This window comes from Acanthopagrus latus, chromosome 11 (assembly GCF_904848185.1).
Source record: "Acanthopagrus latus isolate v.2019 chromosome 11, fAcaLat1.1, whole genome shotgun sequence".
NCBI classification, from domain to species: domain Eukaryota; kingdom Metazoa; phylum Chordata; class Actinopteri; order Spariformes; family Sparidae; genus Acanthopagrus; species Acanthopagrus latus.
The window spans coordinates 39,271-61,679 of NC_051049.1; the positions used below are offsets into that span (position 1 = coordinate 39,271).

Consider the following 22,409-nt stretch of genomic DNA (forward strand, 5'->3'; position numbering starts at 1 on the left):
CGGCTCCTGCTGGTGAAGATGAGGGTCGAATGAGTCCGGCTTTCAGAGATGCGGTGATGTATTCGTTCATTGCCTTCCTCTCGGGTCCGGATATGGAGTAAAGTCGCCCCTTCGGTATGGTGGATCCTGGAATCAGTTCGATGGTGCAGTCATATGGGCGATGAGGAGGCAGAGACAACGCTTTAGCTTTGTTAAAAACTTCTTTTAGATGGTGATAACAGCTTGGAACGGCGGTCAGGTCCGGATATTCTGCTTCTGGAACGGGATTGGTGGAGAATAAATTAATTTCTGCAACTGGGTCTGAAGTGCAGTGTTCGGTGCAATCCTTCCCCCACTCTCTGATCTGGCCACTCTTCCAGTCTATGTGAGGATTATGAAGGAAAAGCCAAGGCTGCCCCAGAATTAGAGAGTGAGAGGTGGAAGTGAATAAATGGAATTGGATATTCTCATGATGATGACCTATGGACAATTTAACCGGATTGCTTATGTGCGTGATGACAAAAATATCAGTTCCGTTCAGGGATCGTGCACGAATAGGTCTGGCTAGAGGCTGGTAGTCAATGTTTAGCTTCTTGGCTAGGTTATAGTCCATTAAACTTTCATCCGCTCCTGAGTCAATCATAACATTCATGTCTATGTGCGAATTAATGGTAGCTGGAGTGAGAGCACGAACAGCAGACTTAGCAACTTGATTGGAACTCACCCCCTGGATCCGTTTGACTGGACAAGAGTTGACGAGGTGACCCATTTCTCCGCAATAAAAACATCTACCCTCTTGTCTTCTTCTCTGCCTTTCCTCCGAGGATATGCGAGCTCTTCCCAATTGCATGGGTTCCTCTTCGGTGTGGGGAGAAGACTTCTCTGGAGACGCGCGGTGCGGCGTCGGCCATTTTGAATCCTTAGACGCCATTCGGGGTTCCCTGTCGCCTCGTCTACCTTCACGGTGCCTTCTTAGTTGAGTGCGTCGGTTGTCCGTGCGAATGGCGAGAGCGATGAGTCCGTCCAGATCGGTGGGTAAATCCAAGGGAACAAGCAGATCTTGAATTTCAGTCGATAACCCCTTTAGAAAGGTATCATACAGAGCAGCATCGTTCCACCCACTTTCCGCAGCCAAAGTGCGAAAATGAATGGCGTAATCACAAGCCGAGTCTTTACCTTGCTTCAGGGTACTTAATTCTTGCGCCTTCTCTCTGCTAGAACTCACGGGGTCAAAAGTCTTTTTCAGCGCCGTCTGGAAGCTCTCAATGGTCTCGCATACAGTTGAATTTCGACTCCATTCGGCCGAAGCCCAAGCTTTAGCTCTCCCGTCAAGATGTGACATCATGAACGCCACCTTAGCTCGGTCGGTCAAAAAGGCTTGTGGCGTAAATTCATAATGTATTGAGCAGTCTATTAGAAAAGATTGACAACGTCCAGGCTCACCGGCGTACTTAGTGGGAGCAGCTAGTTTGCATGGAGCTCCTCCAGTTGCCGCTTGTACTTCCGGGATGGCTGGAGGAGGCGGAGTCGGAGTGACGGGGTTTTGGCGAGAGAGCTGTCCCAGCATTTCCTGGATCTGAGACGAGAGTTGCCCCATGTTAACAGCCATGGCGGTCTGGAACTCTTCCTGGCGAGTTAGACGAGCTTCCTGGATCCGCAACAGTTCTGAGAGTCGCCCCGCTTCTGCTGAGTCCATAGCTGGCCTAAGTATACTGACAGACTTGGACAGAAAATAGGACTCAGATGCAGATTGGGCGGAAGTACAATCAAATTTTATTAATCTGATTTTGTTATTCTCCAGGATGAATGAAAACAAAATGATTATGAAAATCTTCATCAGACAAACAAGACAAACAACAAGGAACATGAAATAACAAAAGGCGCTCCCGAAGGAGGAATCTACTCTATTCTAGAATTTCTAAGAAATTAACGATTACAAAATAAAGCTCTCCGAAGAGGAAAAGACAGGCTATGAAATGCACTGCTCTAAGTTATCAAAATTAATCAACAAAAAATCACTCACAAGGAGGACAAACAAAAGGCTATGAAAATTCAAACTTCAAACTCAAAACTTCTAACCAGAAAATTTACAAAGAAAAATCACTCTCCTAGAGAGGCAAAATACAGATGAATAAAACAAGATAATACTTAACACGACGAGGTTCAAGGCTGTGGTTCAAGGCTTTAGTATGCGACATGGAAGACGAAATACTTAGGCAACGAAGACAGGGGAAGACAGAGACTATATACACATGAGGAAGGGGAACACAGGTGGAAACAATCAGGAATCAGGGATGACGTCAGACCAGGGACACAGAAGGAAGGGCAAGTGACCTGAAACGAAAGGAGAGTTAATTTCAAAATAAAACAGGAAGTTCACAAGACAGATCCCAAGACAAGACAACCTCACCGCGATGTGACAATCTAATTCTCCCCCTTGTGTTGTCACACATGTAAAGGTAGATCCATATAGGTGATAGGGGTACACTGCAGACACATTCAGAGTTTGCAAGCATGTGATCAGAAAAGATCCAAGTGAGACGTGTAGTTTGAATCTGAGGAGTAAAGTGATCACCTGTAATTGACTCTAGTAATATTTATTAGAGCTGCAGGTGTGATGAAGTTTGCTATGAGGTCCTTAAGTGTCATTTTTCTCTTGTAAACCTGAAACATAAAGTTTGAAAATCTTCTGAGCAAAACTTGTTGTAAAGTGCAGGTTGAGCTGTGTGCTGCCTCTCATGGCAGAAACACATCCACGTCAGGGGGTGTTTTCTGCCCTCCAAACTCAGGGGGCAGTAATGACTTCATTACAACTGTTGCACCAAAATAATGAGAGGAACAGTCATCAAAAACACTGACTGGGACTTTATCTGTTTGAACAGATAAAGTCCCAATCAGCAGGTGGCTCTTCTGACTCTGTTCTTGTTTTCCCTGTTGTTCAGCTTCAGAGCTGCTGTCAGCTCTAACAAACACATCACATCATAGAAACCTAATATGCTGCTCAACACAGTTGTCAATGTTGTACTCACTTGGTGTCACAAACTATTACAATGTTTAAGGAAACTCTGCGGCATTTATGTATTTTCATATGTTGTATTTTCAGACAAATTAAAGAAACAATGAAGTGAAGCTTCATGTCGCCTGTTAAATCTCTCTGAGGTGGAAGGATAGGGCATATGATAAATAATCAGTTTATTGATTGTGTTTGTACTAACCCTGTCACAATATCTAATGAGTCTACATGTATAGATCTGAATACATGATTCAGGAAGCAGCTTGAAAAAAATATCTCAGAGTGGAGTTTTTGATTTCAGAACAGCTGAGTTTGTTCAGCCTGAGTTACACATCTGTGGAGCTCCGATAATCTTGAAGTATGAAGTTAATACTGTATCGGTTTATTCCGTATAATCCACATTCATCATTTAACAGACTCAGATTACCTAGTGGATGATTAGATGCTGGAATTGTACCATCTGTTAAGATGCATTATATTATTTTATGTATTTATTCATCTGTCGCTTGACTGCAACCTGGAAGCAAGTGAAGATGAAGATATGGATCAAACAGGTCAGATGTAGTTTACTTATTGATCTGTGAGTGATTCTAAAGTCACAGCCCAATAATAATGATTTTGGTGATTTACTGCTGTAAACATGAGTAAATTCTAACTAAGTACATTTTCAGAAACATCTATTTTGAATTTATTTATTCAGGATAGCCCCTTGAGATGAATCATCTCATTTTTGAGAGGATCCTTCCATAAAATGATACACATGGTACAAAGCCAAAAGAAAAAAAAAGAAAAGAAGCCAAGCTAATCCACCAACAGCCAAATCTCAGTTTAGTAATCAATTCAGTAGTATCCGCGCTTACAAATGGGAAAAGTTCAAAGTTCAAAGTTCAAAGTTGGCTTTATTGTCAATGCTGCAATATGTGCAAGACATACAGAGAATTGAAATTCTGTTACTCTCTATCCACAATGAGTGTAAAAAAAGTAGAAGTAAAAATGAAAAAATAAAGATTTAAATATAGATTTTAAATATATACAGGTGACATCACAGAATGTAAACATGTGAAACATTTGTACATAGTGCAATTTGCAATTTTTTTATTTTTTTATTTATTTATTTAGAAAGTTACAGGAATATCAGTTTATATGATAAATATATAAGATACAACAATAATATGAATGACAAAATGAATGAGAAATAGGAATTAAATAAAAGAATAAAAAGTAAAGATAAATTAATACATAAAAACAAGAGCAAGAGCAAAAAATCAGAAACAAGAACAAGGACTTTGCAAATGGGCTAGAAGTCATGCTTTGAAACCATGAAGAGAAGTAGCAGACCTAAGCTGGCATGGGAGATTGTTCCAATCAGAGGCAGCTCTGAAGTGGAATGAACAACGACCAAGTTCTAGGAGTGCGGAAAAGAGGTGATGAGTATGTCTTAGGTTGTATTGTGTACTGTAAGGAATTAAAAAATGTTTTATGAATGAGGGAAGATTAAAGTGAATGCATTTAAAAACAAATAATGAATAATAAATAATTCTGGCTTTTGGGGTTAACCAATTCAGATATAAAGCACAGTACGAGGATGAAGATTTGTTCCTATGGTGTTCTGATAGATAATGTCTGCATAGTTAAGAATGGGGAATATTAATTGTGTTATAATTCTTTTCCGGACCTGTAGTGTGAAACAATCAATGGAACAATACAGTAATATCAAACAACAGCAAATTTTCTTTGTAATTGAGTCAATGTGGGGTTTGAAGGATAACTGAGAGTCAAGCCAGAGGCCCAAGTATTTAATTTCAACTACATTTGCTAGTGGTGCACCATCAAGAAATTTAAGGACCAGTCTTTGGGTAGTAAATCAGATCTAGTGCTAAAAAATATGCTATGTGATTTTTCCTTATTCAAGAGAAGCTTGAGAACATAATGCGCACCTACATTTAAAATAATAGCTTTGTGTGCACTGAAGACATTATATCTGAAACACACACACACAAGCTTTAACCAAGATGGCGGCCAGCATCACCCAGGCTTGCATGCATCGCGTCATACAGCGGCTGAGGGCTCAATATGCCCAAAAAAAAGAAAGAAAGAAAAGCCAAGACTTTTGAGTCATCTGTGTCAAGTCTAAGTCAAGTCTCAAGTTATGAATGCCAAGTCAAAGTGAAGTCGAATCTTTCATCATTGTTAGTCAAGAAAGTCTCAAGTCCTCAAACTTGCGACTCAAGTCCGACTTGAGTCATGTGACTCGAGTCCCCCATCTCTGCAGAAGTGCTGACTAAAGGCTTCTGCAATTAATATTAAATCAATAATTTCATTATTCATTTTAATATGAGTAGTTCATCTTGCTAAGGAGTTGTGGGATAAGTTGCAGGATGAGGCAAAGCATATCACAGCCCTCGGCACACTCAGGGACATTCAGGAACTGCAGATTTGAGAAGCAACTGAGGTTATCAAGATCCTCGACTTTGTCTGTCAGGTAATAATTTTGGTTTCTCCAGGTCTTTCACTCGCTTTTCCATATCGCTTAATGTGTCCTAATTTCCACTGACTCTTTGTTCAATCACAGTCATCAAGGGTAGTCAGCGATGATTCTAATGAATTAATACTCCTTCGTAGCCGATCCATTTTCAAATCAATATGAGAGCACAATTAAGATTTCATATGCTCCATGGCATCAAAAAGAGCTTTGTTAGAAGCCATTGTAGAGGGATGAGTGATTCAAATGTTTAATGAGTGAGGATGAAGTGAGTCAAAACAAAAAAGTTTCAAAGGTCAGGAGAATTAGCTCATAATGCAGACTGGAGAGTCGGGAGACGCTCACAGAGATATACCTGTGGCCATTTTATATTTAAAAATCTTATCACTGAAATGCTTCTTAAACCCAGTAAGACAATGTTTATACATCTTATCAAATATTACTACATTATTATGTCAAAATACACTTTAATACATTTAGTCCAGTTTTATTGACAGTCTTCTCAGCTGCACCACAATCACCTATTTTATTCTGAAATCACAACACAGCAAAATATTGATCATAAATGATCATCTTACGACAGTAAAGGTAGATCATTACAGATGAATGGATGAATCCACAGATCTCTGTCTTTACACTGATGACAGATTGATCAATGAAAATGACCTCCTTGACCCAAATCAGTCAGGCTTCAGCACTGCTCACTCCACTGAGACAGGTCTCCTCACAGTGACTGAGTCACTCAGTGCCTCCAGAACCTCGTCCCACTTGTCAGTCCTCATTCTCCTCAACTTATCTTCTGTGTTTGACACAGTCAACCATCAGATCCTCCTCTCCACTCTGGCTGAACATCGCTGACTCAGCTCTAACCTGGTTCACATCATACCTGACAAATCGCACCTTTCAGGTAACATGAAACGGCTTCTTGTCCAAACCCTGCTTTCTGGAAACTGGTGTCCATCAAGGCTCAGTGCTAGGACCGGTTCTGTGTTCACTATACACTAGATCATTAGGCTCTGTAGTCACATCACATGGATTCTCTGACCACTGTTACGCTGATGACTCCCAACTGTTCCTCCCTTTCCCCTCATCCTCCTCCAGCACCCACGCTGTGATACTCATCTCTAAATGTCTGCATCATCTCTGCTTGGACAGCTGCTCATCACCTCAAACTCAACCTGAGTAAACCTCAAGGCAGGAAGACAGCAGCCCAACCGTTGGATGTCTGAAGCATTTGGAGAGACGGACAAGGTTGGGAAAAAATGTGTTCGGTGTGTTCAGCTGCGTTGGAAGCTTTCAGAGCTGCTTGGACGTTGTCTATACCAATTGAACATGCGAAGTCTGAGGAGGTTGGCTGTCGGCCGTCTGAGCCATTGAAATCTCTGATTGGTGGTGTGCTGGTGAATTAACGCGGTGTATGGGAGGGGCAAAATACTGTGTGCACATTGGTTTTCTATGCACTCCATTCCGACATTTATTTTTTTCTGTTTTGGAGTACTGGCGTGAGACTAGTTATTATGTCCGTTCAGTATGAATTAATCTGTATTCATTTGTTAATGCTTCCCTGCATGTTTAGTATACAGCTGTTTTTGCATGAAATAGTTAAGTTTCATTTTGATCGAAAGTAAAGACAGTTGCATGCATAAACCTCTAGTCCAGCATCTTCAACATTAGCGCCACCAACTTATTGCATCTTGCGCAAGCGCAGAACGTACACGCTACTGTGGAGCTGGCACCATGTCGAAGCTGTGTGTTCAATGCAATGTTCTGTTGAACGGGCCAGACAAGAGGCAACAGAGTGGTCGGGGAGTAGTCGGATGAGGCAGTTCAACGTCTGGCCGGTGTGTGGGGGCCTTGAACTTGTCTTCGTCCGGGGAAAGACCGCCCTCACATGGACAAGTCCATGTGAGGGCTGTGACATCCTCAACAGTGTTGAACACTGCAGCGCCTCGTTTACAATCTACCCAAACTCTCCCATGTGACCCGCCTCCTCCATGATCTCCACTGGTTTCCTGTTACGGCCTGCATCTGATTCCGCATGATGATGCTGGCCTTCAAGGCCATCAACAGAACTGCACCCATCTACCTCCAAACCCTGGTCAGACCACACGGCCCAGAGAGAGCACTGCACTCTTCTACATCAGCAGCCGGCTGGTACCGCCATCGCTGAGAGCAAACAAAGCTGCTCAGAGAAGTCACGACTCTTCTCTGTTCTGGAGCCTCAGTGGTGGAACGAACTCCCAATCAACGTCAGGACAGCAGAATCCTTGATGAATAGCAGCTATGATCCTCAGGTGAGGGCTTTTTTCTTTTTGACTCCCTCAATGGTCAGATGTTACGGTTTCTTTCTTTTGACAAATGTACTTATTGTAAGTCGCCTTAGACATAAGCGTCTGCTGAAGGCAGTAATATAAATGCAGATAATCAGTATGACAGTATAATTCAGCTGATCACAGTTTATGGTCTTCATTCAGCCCAAGACGTCATTAAAATGTAGAGTGGTTTTCATTACTTTTATTATTACTTAGTGTTTAATTGGGCTGGCTGTGGCTCAGGGGTAGAGTCAGTGTCTTGTTATCAGAAGGTCGCTGGTTTGATTATCCTGGTCTGCATGTTGAAGTGTCCTTGTGCAAGATACTGAACCCCAAACTCCTCCTGATGTGCTGGTCGTGCATGGCAGCCGCCACCATTAGTGTATTGTTACGTGTGGCCAGGTTAGTGCCCTATGTGTGTGTGTGTGTCCTGTCTCCGCCCTGCTCTGCCTTCCTGAGCTCAGGTGTGGGCAATCACCTGAGCAGGTAAAAGGAGGCAGTATCAGGGCGTCGCTCTCTCTCTCTCATTTCAGGTGTGTTGCAGGAGGAGGGAGGCTGCGCTGGCCTCACAGTCTTTTGCTGTTTTCTTCTTTGTTGTTCCCTGGCCTGTTAGAGTGCCAGGGCTTTGTTGTTTTAATTTGGGTTTGAGTTCCTGGTAGTCCTGTTTTCGTATCTTTTTGGTTTCCTTTTTCTAAGTAGGTTTAGTAGTTGTTTAGGCAGCTTTAGTTGGGAGGATTCCCCAGATGCGACGGTCATGGCTGGTCTGGGGTCTCCTCTCTCTTATTTTTCAGTTTGGCCAGGAACTCTTGCCTTTTTCTTTTGTTAAATAAACACATTTAAACTTGACTGTGTTGAGTCGGCGTCCTTTATATGTTACTGGCCTCTTTTTGTTCGAGTCTTTGGTTGTGTTCAGTTTGGGGCCGTAACAGTATGAATGTATGTAAGAATTACTGTAAGTCGCTTTAGACAAAAGCATCTGATAAATGTTAAATTAATTATCACAGAAGTTGTGAGGAAACACACCTTGAACAATTTATGTTTATATAATTACAATTATATACTTACAGAAATGAAATACTGAACAATCTGCTTGTAAAAGAAGGAAAACTTTATGCTTAATTTGTTTAAATAAAAAAAAATGCTGTGCATAACAGAAAACACAAATCTTATCTAAGATAAAATCGACATTTTCATTCAAAGAAAAAAAAATCTTATTATCAAAATGTGTCAGAAACCACTGGATGGATTTACAAGTTAGTGCTACAACATGTTGATAGACTCCACTGAATAAACACATTAAACAAAAGAAAGTTAGCATTGATTTATGTATTTAATTAGTGTTGTTTCCATCAGTCAGAGTGATCTGACACAGTGAACACTGTACTTTTAATTTGGTAGAATAGTAACAGGTAATATTTTTTCTTGTAACATGATATCACTTTCTGATGTGTAAATTTCACCGCCATGCGTACCATAGACATAATGGTGGGGGATGATGTGACTGGCTGCTTTGTCTTACAGCCAACCTGTTACCTTATTTCAACTAATTTATATTAAAATAGTGTTGTTTACCTTCAGGTATCCGCTTCCTGCTGTTTTACATTAAAAGCCTAACAGATGTTCACTAGAGAAAGGCTTTTATTGCAAGAAGCAGCAGGAATTGAGTGGTCTTAATGACAGTTTAGCAGTAGAGGGTTCCACTCACTAATAAACTGATCAATATGGTACAGAAAATAAAATAAAATGAACAGAATAAACTGTTGGAGGAAACTTAAGACAAAAAACAAAACATTAAACATCAGTCACTTAAAGTCAATATAACAAACGCTTAGTGTAAACAGAAAATCACAAAAACATAAACAGGACATTTTAGTGTTTTACATAATTTCTGCTAAAATATTATTTTCTTCAAACCTCAGAGTAAAGACTCTGGATAAAACCTGAACTAAAGCAGGATTAAACCTGAACTGAAACAGGATTAAACCTGAACTGAAGCAGGATTAAAAGGATTAGAATAATAAAGGTGGATGCAAAAACCCACACTGGAGCTGTAATTAAACCAATTAAAACCAAATTCACTGGTTTCAATGTAGAATTACATAGAAGTTAAATTAGACTATGTTAGCCTAAGCCTAAATTACTCAAAGTAAAACTTGAATGAGTTTATCTAGAGGTAAACTGGTGTTAAGTAAAATTAGACTGAAGTTTAATGGGAGTTAAACTGGTTATTTTCAGCCCTTTAAAGAAAACATTAAGCATTAAAACATCAAACATGTTTCCACATCGTCGATATTTTTAACAGTCAAACACTTAAAGAACCAAAAGTGCCTTTCAGAGGGAGGAGAACGCCCAGGGGAGTCCAAGAGTCTAGAAGAGTCCAAAAGACTCTGCAAGAGTCCAGTACATTTCAGTCAGGTCTAACACCGTCCAGGAGAGTCTAAGAGAGTTCAGTAGAGTCCAACAGAGTTCAGTAGAGTCCAGGAGACACAGCATTAAGATGAATTATGTGCTGATAGGAGGGGGTATCAGTCAGATGATGAAGAAGAGGAGGATGACAACAAAGAGGATGGTGAGCAACACGCCAATTGCACACCACTGACGACGATCTGCAGAAACACAATTAACAACTTTTAACTAAATATAACAACCGATAACTATAACTCTCATTAACTATAACTATCACCAACTATAACCATCTATAACTATCACTATATTTAACTATCACTAACTACAGTCTTAACTATAACCATCACCAACTATAACTCTCACTCTATCACCAAATCAAACCACCACTTTCAATAACTGTAACTGTCATACAACCACAGTAACTTTAAGTAAGGTAACTTAATATTATGGACCATAAGTGGTAACAGTTTCAGGCCAACACCTTGATCCCACCGGGCACGTCGCCATGACGACACGTGTGAATGCAGTTTTGTTTTGTCCTCCACGTGGGTTCTGATCCCACTAGACGGTTCAGAACCCGAGCATCTTGTCAGCCTGATGTTGCTGACTTTGCTGACTCAGATTGTGTACATTTCATCATGTTTCTGGCAGAGTAATATATAGTTAAATCCTTTCAAGTTTTTTTCTGTGTTAAGTGTGTTTATTGTTACTATTTCTGGCTTTGTTGTGCTGTGTTCCCCTTTGTTTCCCCTTTATCTGTATTGATGTTCTATGGCGTTCCTATGTCTGACTTCCTGTCTGTCTTGATGAGCTCTGTGCAGCTTGACATGGCTGCTGTCCGCCCCGGTCTAAAACAGACTTGGCGTGTTTTGCTCAATGAAGGAGCGCGGAGAGATGCTGCTGCAAGGTGCCGAGACACAGGTGGAGGAACCCTGAATGTCGGCTAGAACAGCTGTGATCAGCTCTGGACACAATGGCATTGTGCCTGGTAGGATCAGGGGAGCTTCATCCAATCAGAACACAGCCTGACTCTAATATTGGCCTGTTAGTAATTCAAGAAACCTGCTGTTTCTGATACCTGATCAATACAGTTAGAAATGGTAGAAAGCGCTGAATGTAAATCTGGTCTTACAGAAAGCTAATTCTATTATAATGTTGTATTACTGTCTCTACGCCACTAAAAATAATGACAGTGATGGTGTTGATGGGCAGATTACCGCTAGTCATGTGAGATACTTTGGCCAGTTTCTTCATGACGTTGTCCAGTCGGGACTGAGTGTTGTCCACCTCATGACTGAAGTCGTCCAACATCCTGCAGGATGAACACAAAATGTATCAACATATCACAATCTGCTTAACCTCCTTAACCTGACCACCTCCTGTTTTTAGGGTTATGGTTTCTCAACAATTTTCACTTATCTGATCTATAACTGCACCATAATTTTACAGTATATTTGCATTAAATTTGTAGCATATGTACATCACTATGTTTTTTGGTTATCACGGCTGGTGGGTGCTCTGTTTAATGCTGTTGCCTAATAGGTTTTGTAACTTTTTGTACACACTTTTTTTGGAGTTCATGTTAACCTGTACTTGTCTCTGTCTTTGTACTGCTGCTGAAACTGCATCTGTTTTATCTGCTATCTGTCTGATCAGTCCAGGACTGATATCCATCTGTTCCAAGGACTGAACTTAAAGCGTAGACGGTTCTCAGTCAAAACTAATATGGTGGATGGTGGATCTTTACACGGCCTGTTCGTCCAGCTCCATGCCGATCCTTTCTGACATGTTCTTCAGGACTCCGATTGTTCCCGACACGAGCTCCAGCTGTTCATCCTGCTGTTCCGCTATCAGCTGATGCAAACACACACACACACACACAATTCATTTAAATCCAACAATTTCATGACTTTTTTCTTTTGTACCAGAGTATCCAAAATATTCTCATAGCTCTAAGCTTTGTGATTGGATGTTTAATTGGACAGGTGTTACTGTACCTGCTGCTGGACTTGCTGTTCCTCTATAAATTGCGAGTTGGCATTCTGCAGTTGTCGGTCCAGTCGGCTGTATTTATCAGGACCGGGCTGCCAGATCGGACCCTGAGCACCATGCTCACCAAGCAGAGCCTGAACATCACAATGCAAACACTCACTGTCAGACATTATGCCACAGCAGCAGCTTTACATCCACACAGGTGCCTAGGTAGCCATTACTATAACCTCTAGGACCATCTAGGACCTTCAGGGACCTGCCCTACCTTTAGCATAACCTCCAGGGTTCGTATTTGAGAGGACGGATTACCTGGGTTTGGGTGAGATACCTGTTTGTTCTTTCTGTCCACCGAGGCAGACGTTGGACTCGACATCTTCTCCTTCATTTCCTTCATGATAAAGTCAGTCAGTCAGCAGCCAATCAGATCAATCCAGTCTTCAGATTCACCTCAGCCAATCACATCATTTTCAATCAAACTGGCCAGTAGCTGAGTAATGACACTCTGGTATAGTTTCTTCACCTGAGCAGGTGACAGATGAGTGTTACCTGCTGTTATAAATAAAGCGTACCTTGACCGTCTGTCTGGTGCAGGTGATGAAAGCCTTCCTCTTCGTCAGCTCGGCTGTGTCCAGGTTGAACTTCTTTGGGTTGGATTCGACGATGCGTCCACTGACAGTTAAGGAAAACACTGATGTGTGAAAGTGTATGTCAAAGTTTTAACACACTGTTGCTTATAAAGGATATTGATTGTCTCATCCAGGTCCTCCAGGTCCCACTCAATGGAGCGCAGGCTGTTCCTCAGCTCATTGGTTGTCCAGTCCATCTCCTCCTTGGAGGCACCGCCCCCCTCCTGCAACAGCTCGCTCCATCTGTGATGGAGACTCTGTGCTGCATTCACTGCCTTTTGGACTTCACTGTTAACAAACAGACAACATATGAACAGCTGATGTGGGTGATGTCACCATTTTGCATTGAGGTAACGCTGAGTCAGTCGTCATCATTTGAAGCCACTATTGCTGAAATCATCTAAATCCTCTTAATCTGAAGCGAACAACCTGGCACAGAGATTAACTGCTGTACATCAACGTTAGATATGCAGCAGCCATACAGACAGCTGATTTTAGTGGAGGCTGATGAGTGTGGCATTCAAATCATATCCAGTCTCCCATAGCCAAACTGCTCTCATCTGACCCGTTTAAAGTTTATCTGGTCTCGATTATAACATGCAAGACCATCACCTTGTCCACGATAGGGACAGGGCACTGAAGGCAACCAGCCAGACAGGCACGAACAGAGACCACTGTGTTAACGTAACATGACTTCACCTGTACTGTGGCGCCTTGCTTCCAAATCCTCCAGTTCGAGTTTCACCATAACTTTTCACTGAGAGGGTGAAGTGAACCAGACTGGGCCCTAATGTTCAGTTCAATGGTTCTAATAGAGATAATACCAAAGATTATTCAATTTTGATAGTGTTTCATTAAAAAAATAAACAAAAAAACAGCCACCACCATCAGTGTGTGAATGTATGTATGAATTACTGTAAGTCTCTTCGAACAAAAGTGTCTGATAAATATAAATGTAAGAAAAACATCTAAATTATGACTATAGATAAAAATGTTGTACCAGTCCAGCTTTCAAAAAATAATTTTCCATTTTAGAAGGAGAACTGTTTTGTCGTCCATCTTTGACAGTGTTGTTCATGTTATAACAAGATGTCTGATCTCTCTCTGTCACACGCACACACCTGGATCAATAAGACTGAATGAGTCGTTTAACGCTGCCACGTGTCTAATTAACGAATTAATGAATTATAACAAACATAACCATGTTTATCATTAAGAGAGAAAAAAAGCTGCTTCAAATTTAAGTCACATGATCACAGATCACTTTATACTACTACTACTACTACTACTACTACTAATACTAATAATAATAATAATAATAAACTGACTTTGACTCCTGTTTACAGACCTGATGCTAAGATCAGAGCAACATACTAACATGCTAACTCACTCATAAAACACTTTTAACTAACGTTAGCACAGTGTCAAGCTCGATGTTAGCTTAGCTATGAGCTGTCCGTCTGTCTGCTGTTTAACCTCATATCAAACTGGTTTCGGTCGCTGTGGCTCATTGATTAGCGATTAGACATCAGTTCTCCGCAGGCTAACACTAGCCGGTAGCCCCCTATTAGCTTCGGCTTGGTTAGCACGGTTTAAACACTTCTGACCCCTTGACGACGAAGAACGGGTCTTCCATCGACATGTTGCTGGTTCCGGTTCAGTTACAGCGGCGCTCCATCACAGTGATCCGGGTCAGCACCGGATCCGTTTCACGATCTGAACTTTATTTACTTTAACTCGGATTACACCGAGTTTATCTCCATCAGCCCTGCTGCCGCTTTGTTTACATGCAGCGTCGGCCTCCGCAGCGGAAATGACCCGGTGACGTCACATACTCCATTGGGTCGTCAGCCAAAACAAACAGGTAAATAGATTAAAAGTTAAGAAATGATGATGAAAAAACATGGAACAAAAAACACAAATACGAAACATAAAATAAGACAAAGTTAAGTAGTTTAATAATTAAAGTTAAATATTAGGTTCAATTGTATTGAATCAGATGATCAGCTGATCTGTGTCTCACTTCCAGTTACTACTAATCTGCAACACATCTAGACATTATATACATCTATACATTACAAACACCTGTACATTACATACATCTACACATTATATACATCTACACATTACATACATCTATACATTACATACATCTTTAAGTTACATACATTGATACATTAACATGTTTGAGCGTTTGACTCTCTTGTGGGAAATCTGTAGCTGACAGAGAAAAAGATTTTTTTTCGCTTTCTTTCCGCTTAATCCATGAGGACATGTAACTCAGGTCCGCCCAGGCAGGGCCGGCTCGAGGCATAAGCGAACTAAGCAGCTGCTTATGCCACCAGGGTAACCCCAATCAAGAATATTATTTATATGAATAATGAATTAAACAAGTGACATAAATGAATGAATGAATGAATAAGTCAGTTCATTTGTGTCAATAATTGCACAGGTGACTCTGCAGTGGTGGGAGGGGGGCCCCAAATCAAATTCTGCTTAGGGCCCCCAAAAGGCTTGGGGGGCACTGCGCCCAGGGGAGCCGGGATTCGACCTTCTGATCACCAGTCCACCAGCTCTACCCACTGATCTACAGCCGCCCACGCATTTTTTGATCACCTGTAGGGGAACTTAAGCCTGTAGCAGTATCAGCACAAAGTCAAACATGTTTCCCAGTGAGTGTTGGAGGCAAAGTTGCCCCTTGTCTCTCATCCTGTTTGCGATATTTCTGGACAGGATGTCAGGGTGAAGCCGTGGTGAGGAGTCGAGCAGGACTGGGCCGGGATGAGAGTTAGAACCTCCAAGTCTGAGTTCATGGTTGTCTGCTTGAAAACAGTGCATTGGCAACTCCCTGTAGCATTTTTTCAGTTCTCACCAACTGGGAGGAGACCTGGGCAGAGCCAGAACTCAATGGAGTGATTATATATGTCACCCTGGCTGGAGAGGACCTCCAGGAAGAGCTGGAAAACGTGACTGAGAGGGGAAAATCTGGAATACCCGCTGGATCTGCTACAACCGTGACACCACATCAGAGAATATGAAGAACTGATAGGATGGATGGATGACGTTATCATTATAATTATGTATTATAATTGTATTATGCAGTATTGTTTGTGTTGTTTGAATAATAACTACATGTTGTAAATAACGTTCACAAAAGTAAATCATATCACTTTTATAAATAATTTCTCGATTTTCAACACAGGTTTAAGTCAAGACTCTGTGTTTGTCCAGCAGGCGGCGATAATCACTTGCTTTCCTGTAACATTACAGAAGAAGAGGCGGTTGTGATATCGCGATACTTTGCGAAATAGCGTTAGTATACTTCCTTTGTGTGGCGCGGAGTACAGTCGTCAGCTCAAAGCTAATCTGCTGTTTTTAAAAAAGATTTGTTAGCTTTATATCAGCATAATATCCGTCTGGAGATCGATATAAGTGTGATTGAAGACTGTCACATACCTGTCCGTCACGATTACAGGTAAGAAATATGACGTATTTTAGCTGTTAGCTCGTGGCATTAGCCTCGCACAGCGACGTTAGCTGCTTAGCCCCTTTGTGTGAGCTTGGTGCTAACATGTGGCTAACACTTGCTGGTTGTTGTCGGTGTCTAGCTCAGTATCGATCAATTTTCTTATCATTTCATTCCAAGTTAACATAAACTGCAGCTCATCGGTCCACTTGAGTCTGCAGGCTTTACTCTCTGAGCCCGACTTTGTTCTGGATCAGACGCGGTTCAGTGCCGACTCAGTATCCTTGAGAAACGTTTCAGAAGCGATCCCTGCAATCGGTGATCAAGGGTTAGGGCTGGGTCAGATTACTCTACACAACTAATGACACTGCCACTACAAATATTAGTAATAATAGTAATCGAATTTGTTATTAAAAGCGCTCTGCATCGATTTCTTCAGATTCAGGAATCTGAATCGGATCAGAACTGAGTGACGATTGATTGGTTCATCTGCATTACTGCAATCTAATTAGATTTATTTTCATTGTAATATGATTACATTTAATCTGACCAACCCTGTGAGTAATCAGTTATAGTATCAAGACCCATTGTTTCTTTCAGACCATTGAAGCATCCGAGTCGTCACCATGGCGCTAAGACGAGGACATATCAGGTACCTGAAGGTAAGTTGATCAATAACTTCCTGACCAGATCAATAACTGAGACATGACCACAGTGCCTGTGTTATGTAGTGTACAGTAATGTGCGTGTGTGTCACAGGTGTGTGAGGTTCAGTCCTCCCAGAGTGATGTCAGAGACAGCCAACACGTGAAAGGAGCTGCTGGAAAGGTGAGTCTGCCTTTTGATTGGCTGGATATGCCATCAAATATGTTGTGTGAGTGTGACTCCAGATGTGCTGGTGATGTGACACAGGTGTGTGTTTGTGTGTGGACTCAGGAGTTGTATGATAACGGGTACGAGCAGATGATGGAGGACGATGATGCACGGACAAACCTGATTGTGAACTACTTGCCACAGAGCATGAGTCAGGACGAGCTGCGGAGTCTGTTCAGCAGCGTTGGCGACGTCGAGTCCGCCAAACTCATCAGGGACAAAGTGGCAGGTAACTCCCCACAATACTACTGCAGTAGTACTGCTGCTGACAGCAGAGTAATGCTCTGAGTTATGAAAACTTGATATGTATGATTACAGGCCTCAGTATTACTGCAGTAATACTTTGCAAACACACAAACTGTAGTATTACTAAGGCTAGTTCATACAAATACAACTGTAATATAATGAGTTTGACTAGAATTACTGTAAAGCTTGAGTTCTTTTACTACAGTACCAATACTGCAAGTGAACTTCATCGCCTCGTTCGTGGCACGAGTGGTAATCCTAGCTGCTGTAGTAGTAGTAGTAGTAGTAGTAGTAGTAGAAGAAAAAATATTGGTAGTAGTACTGTGTGCAGTATTTCCTGTGTTTTTTTGTTTTGTTTTTTTTTTCTCTCCAGCAGCTGTTTTTAAAATAACTTTTTTCATGTAGTTTTTTTTTTAAATGTTTTTTTGGTATTTTTTTTAACTGCAGATCATCTGATTTAAAAAAAAAAAAAATATATATATATTTTTTGTTTCTAATACTGTTGTTTTTTTGTTTTGTTTTTAAAAGATAACTCTGTGTTTTCTGTCTGAACTGAATATTTTTCTTTTCTGCACTGTTGTAATATTTTTTTTATTTTTCACACCAGGTTTAATGGCTCAGTGTATAACAGGTATTTCATGGTAATTCATTAAACTCAGTTTCAGCAGTATGGATCAATATTCATCATACAGCAAACTGAATGCTTAATTTGTAAATCAAACAAATTATAAATTTATTTAAATTTTATCCTACTGACAGTTTTTTAAAATAATAATACATATGCATACAGTATAGCTGCCTATGTATGTCTATGATATTGTTCTAAAACGGAGTAATTCATCACCCAACCTGAGATGAATTGTGTTTAACTGAATTTAACAAACATGTACAAATGGTTTAAATGTTTTCATCATTTTTATTTTATTTTTCAGGTTTTGAAAATGTATGTAAAGTTTTAATTGATTAATGTATGAATATTTGTTCTGAACAAGTCAAGAAAACTATTGGGTAAAAGAATTTACTCCAAATTTTGGCATACATTTTTTTCCCCTCAGAGTGAGTGCTCCTGTCAGTGTAAATATGACAGAGATGTAGACACTTATCAGCCACAACTTCAAAACCACAGACAGGTGAAATGAATGACATGTCACTGCAGTGTTTGGCTGGGAAATGTTAGGGTTGTGGCATTCATGTGGATGCTGGGTGACATGCATCACCAGCCCATACACAGATGCTGCTCACGTACACCCCTCTCACATGTACCTGTACTGCAGTGGGTGCAGGACAGTGTGCCCTGACAGACTGCCATAGCTGCTCAGGAATTGCCCAAGAAATGTGAGGGCTCAAGTTGTCAACCTGGTCTGGGTTAACAAGTCTGGCCCATTGGGGCAGCACCTCGCAACCCACAGGACCACTGGGGGTATTCTGTGGTGCCAGACACTGCAGGATACCTCCAGATGCTGGCGGGGTCACTGCCATCAGGTAATGCCATTGCCATTGGTAAGGATGTGCATGATCTGCAGTGGTTGAGTGGTATGTGCCAAGTAGTTTGCACATGAATAGTGTGCTTTAGTAATGAGCCCTAAAACCCAGAAAGCAGTTAGCATGTTAGCACTTCCTTTCCCCTCGTCTCAAAATCTGTGAGCTTGTTGAATGTGTTATCGGTTAAATGTGTGAGATAAGGTGTGTGGTCACCACAGGGTGAACATACTTACACTTATTTTTTCTCCAACATAAAATCCATAATTAAATGTCCCACAGTTTAATCGTGAAGCTCTTCATGTGTTAAAAACAGTTAGCGGTTGCTAACAAGGGTCTGAATGAGACTACAGAGGTTGTCTGGGACATTTAACATCCTCACAGCGAACACGGAGACTCATCTACTCGCTAGTCCGTGTTTACCGACCCACTTTAGTTACACACTATTCTAACTCTAACTTTACAACTTGTACATTGATCAGTTTATAGAAAACCTGGATAGTAATTGTGCAGTAAGATTCTTAGTGGTGGAGACGTTTAAATCATGTGACCGTGATGTTGTCTGTTTGTAACATTAGCTTCTTACTGCTACACATTTAATTTAAGTTTCAAATAATAAAGTAGTGTTCAATAAAATCCAATTCAATAATTTCAGAGGTATTCAGGTTAAGGCTAACTTAAGTTGGCTACAAAATATACATCATCGCTAGACCACTCAATGCCAGGAGGCTGTTTCCAAGCCTTACATTGCATGGTAGCAACATTATTAATGCTTTACCCGTCAGTGGTTTTAATGTTGTGGCTGCAGTCTGACTGCAGAGATAAAGGACAACAGATTACAGCACAATGGGCATATACAACATCAGGGTATAGGACTATGGGGATAAATGACAACAGCAAAGGCTATAGGACCGGGGAGGGGTGGCAAGGACAGCAGGCCTAAAGGACAACATGGTATAGCAGGTATAGGTTGTTGTAGGACTTTGTCACCGAACACCTAATGTTGAGAGGCCTCACTCTGACAGTTTTCAGGGTTTGTTCAGAGTCTGATGTTGACACTGTATGACAAGTTTTATTGTCTGTATTGAGTCTGTGATGTAGCCCACAGTGTGGCAGCTGTAACAGACAGTTTTGTTATTTTATTTTGTTGTTGTTGTTTTTTTTTTGTGTTTCTCTAGGCCACAGTTTAGGTTACGGCTTTGTTAACTTTGTTAACCCTAATGATGCAGAGAGGGCTATCAGTACCCTCAATGGCCTGAGGCTACAGTCTAAAACTATCAAGGTAATGTGCAACAGGTGCTCTTTGATATTCCTGTCTCAACTGATAGATGTGTTATGTTCCCTGGACAGTAGAGGGCGCTCTCACCTGCAAACTGTCTGATGGATGAAGGTATTTTAAAACTCTGCTGTCATGTTGGTAAAATATTCTCAGCCTGTTTTTTTAATATCGACACATGTTGACACCAAATCTGTGTGACACTGTGCCGAGCTTTTATTTTTTTAAATTTCTGCTTTTATTTTTGACGAAAGTGCCTATTGGTCTGAGCCTGTTTGGATGCTTTTATTTTGTCATTTTGTATATTTTTTTATTTGGGACGGTTCCTGTTGTTTGTCGTTTACACATTTGAAATATTCTGGATTTTATTTAAAGACTTGATGTAATGTTATTTATTTTGTTTGATGTTGTTCATTTGAATCCTTTCTAGTTGTTATGACAGCAGACTGAGACACATCCTGTTTCCTCCCTGCAGGTGTCTTTCGCGCGACCAAGTTCGGATATGATCAAAGATGCTAATCTATACATCAGCGGGCTGCCACGGACGCTAAGTCAGCAGGACCTGGAGGACATGTTTAGTCGCTACGGCCACATCATCAACTCCAGAGTGCTGGTGGACCAGGCCTCTGGTAACACCTAGTCATGTGACATACAGTCATGACATCACACGGTCATGTGACCAATCACATCCCTTCAGTTGTTTACACTCCCCTCTCTCCTTTTAATATTATTGACTCTCTAGGTCTGTCACGGGGCGTTGCCTTCATCCGGTTTGATAAGCGCTCCGAGGCCGAAGACGCTGTCAAACACCTGAATGGGCACACGCCCCCGGGCAGCTCTGAGCCAATCACGGTGAAGTTTGCTGCCAACCCGAATCAGGCCCGTAACTCCCAGATGATGTCACAGATGTACCACGGCCAATCACGGCGCTTTGGAGGACCTGTCCATCACCAGGCCCAGAGGTTCAGGTACGCGCATCTGACTGTTGTCCAAAGGCAGATCCACCTGTAACAGATTAGTTTCCTGTAACCAAAGTAATCAGATTACTGAGATAATGCTCAATTACTTTCATGATACTTCTTATTTCCCTCCAGGTTTTCCCCAATGAGCGTTGACCACATGGGCAGTGGGGGCGGAGTCTCTGGGAACGCATCCAGCGGTTGGTGCATCTTTATCTATAATCTGGGTCAGGATGCGGACGAGGCCATCCTGTGGCAGATGTTCGGGCCATTCGGCGCCGTCGTCAATGTGAAGGTGATCCGAGACTTCAATACCAACAAGTGCAAAGGTTTCGGCTTCGTTACCATGACAAACTACGAGGAGGCTGCCATGGCGATCCACAGCTTGAATGGGTACCGACTGGGAGACAAAGTCCTGCAAGTCTCCTTCAAGACCAGCAAGGGACACAAGTAGAGAGTAGAGCAGGAAGGAGTGTTGAGTCTCTAACGAGGAAACGAGTCAGACAAGTTTTGTTTTGTTTTTTTTTGTAGTAGTCAGTCGAGCCGAACAGTTTCAGGAAATTGAGTTTTTGCGTTTGTGTTGATGTAAGTTTATTTTTTTCCCAGCATGCTCAGTTTCTTTCAGGCTGTACGAAATCACTTGTTCACGTTGATGACATCAGTAGAGTTTGGATTGTGGTCCATGTGTTTGAAACTACAGAAACATGTGGAGTCACTGTAGGTTGTTTGTTTTAAACAAAGAGAAGCAGTTTGTTCTTCTGCAGATGTTATTAACATATATCACATATATAATTATTAAAGCTTTATGTCACATATTTGGATTATGTAAAACAAAAGAGTTAAACTCTCTATCAGGTGACTGATACTGATTTCTCAGCCAATCTGCAAAGAGGAGGCAGGGCTTGCAGTTTCTTTTTGAGCAGAGATTTTATTTTTTTTAAACAGCTTCCTGACGTACAGAAACTTCTTGCGTACTGACCCTTTTTTCATTTGTATTTAGTTTCTGAATTGCAGCTGATTGTGATGTGGAACTGGTTGTTCATTAATAAATCTGTTTATGGAAAACTTCTGTCTACTTTTGTTCCTTTTAAGTTTTCTGAGAAGTATCATGTACAAACATTAAAATGAGAAAATATAATGAATAGATTTTGATGGAAAAAATAGAAACAAAGCAAGAACTGACTGAAAAAACTCTGGTTAAAAAACTAAATGGGAAGACATTTTGACTAAATCACTAACAATCCCTGATGAAAAGCATTTAATTTAGTAGTTTAAAGTCCAGTGAGAAAAAAATTTAAGT

The 22,409-nt window shown here is 41.2% G+C and overlaps 2 protein-coding genes across 4 annotated transcripts; one reads left to right on the forward strand and one right to left on the reverse strand.

Moving 5' to 3' along the window:
- Positions 1-8,881: 8,881 nt before the first annotated feature.
- stx6 (syntaxin 6) lies at positions 8,882-14,634 on the reverse strand. 2 transcript variants are annotated; one of them, XM_037115568.1, is made up of 8 exons: positions 14,418-14,634; positions 12,929-13,098; positions 12,754-12,848; positions 12,513-12,572; positions 12,190-12,318; positions 11,940-12,046; positions 11,410-11,504; positions 8,882-10,392 (listed from the first exon to the last, which is right to left on the reverse strand). In XM_037115568.1, exons 1-8 carry the CDS (start codon positions 14,450-14,452, stop codon positions 10,316-10,318), a joined length of 768 nt encoding a protein of 255 aa, XP_036971463.1. In that variant the 5' UTR covers positions 14,453-14,634; the 3' UTR covers positions 8,882-10,315. The 2 variants fall into 2 exon arrangements, with proteins under 2 accessions (XP_036971463.1, XP_036971464.1); XM_037115569.1 differs by lacking the exon at positions 14,418-14,634 and adding an exon at positions 13,510-14,395.
- A 1,473-nt stretch (positions 14,635-16,107) lies between these two features.
- LOC119028331 (ELAV-like protein 1) lies at positions 16,108-22,178 on the forward strand. 2 transcript variants are annotated; one of them, XM_037114177.1, is made up of 8 exons: positions 16,108-16,285; positions 16,877-16,938; positions 17,036-17,104; positions 17,213-17,378; positions 20,053-20,156; positions 20,626-20,779; positions 20,884-21,118; positions 21,245-22,178. In XM_037114177.1, exons 2-8 carry the CDS (start codon positions 16,903-16,905, stop codon positions 21,561-21,563), a joined length of 1,083 nt encoding a protein of 360 aa, XP_036970072.1. In that variant the 5' UTR covers positions 16,108-16,285; positions 16,877-16,902; the 3' UTR covers positions 21,564-22,178. The 2 variants fall into 2 exon arrangements, with proteins under 2 accessions (XP_036970072.1, XP_036970073.1); XM_037114178.1 differs by having other exon boundaries at positions 16,109-16,285; positions 20,893-21,118.
- The last annotated feature ends 231 nt before the right edge of the window (positions 22,179-22,409 follow it).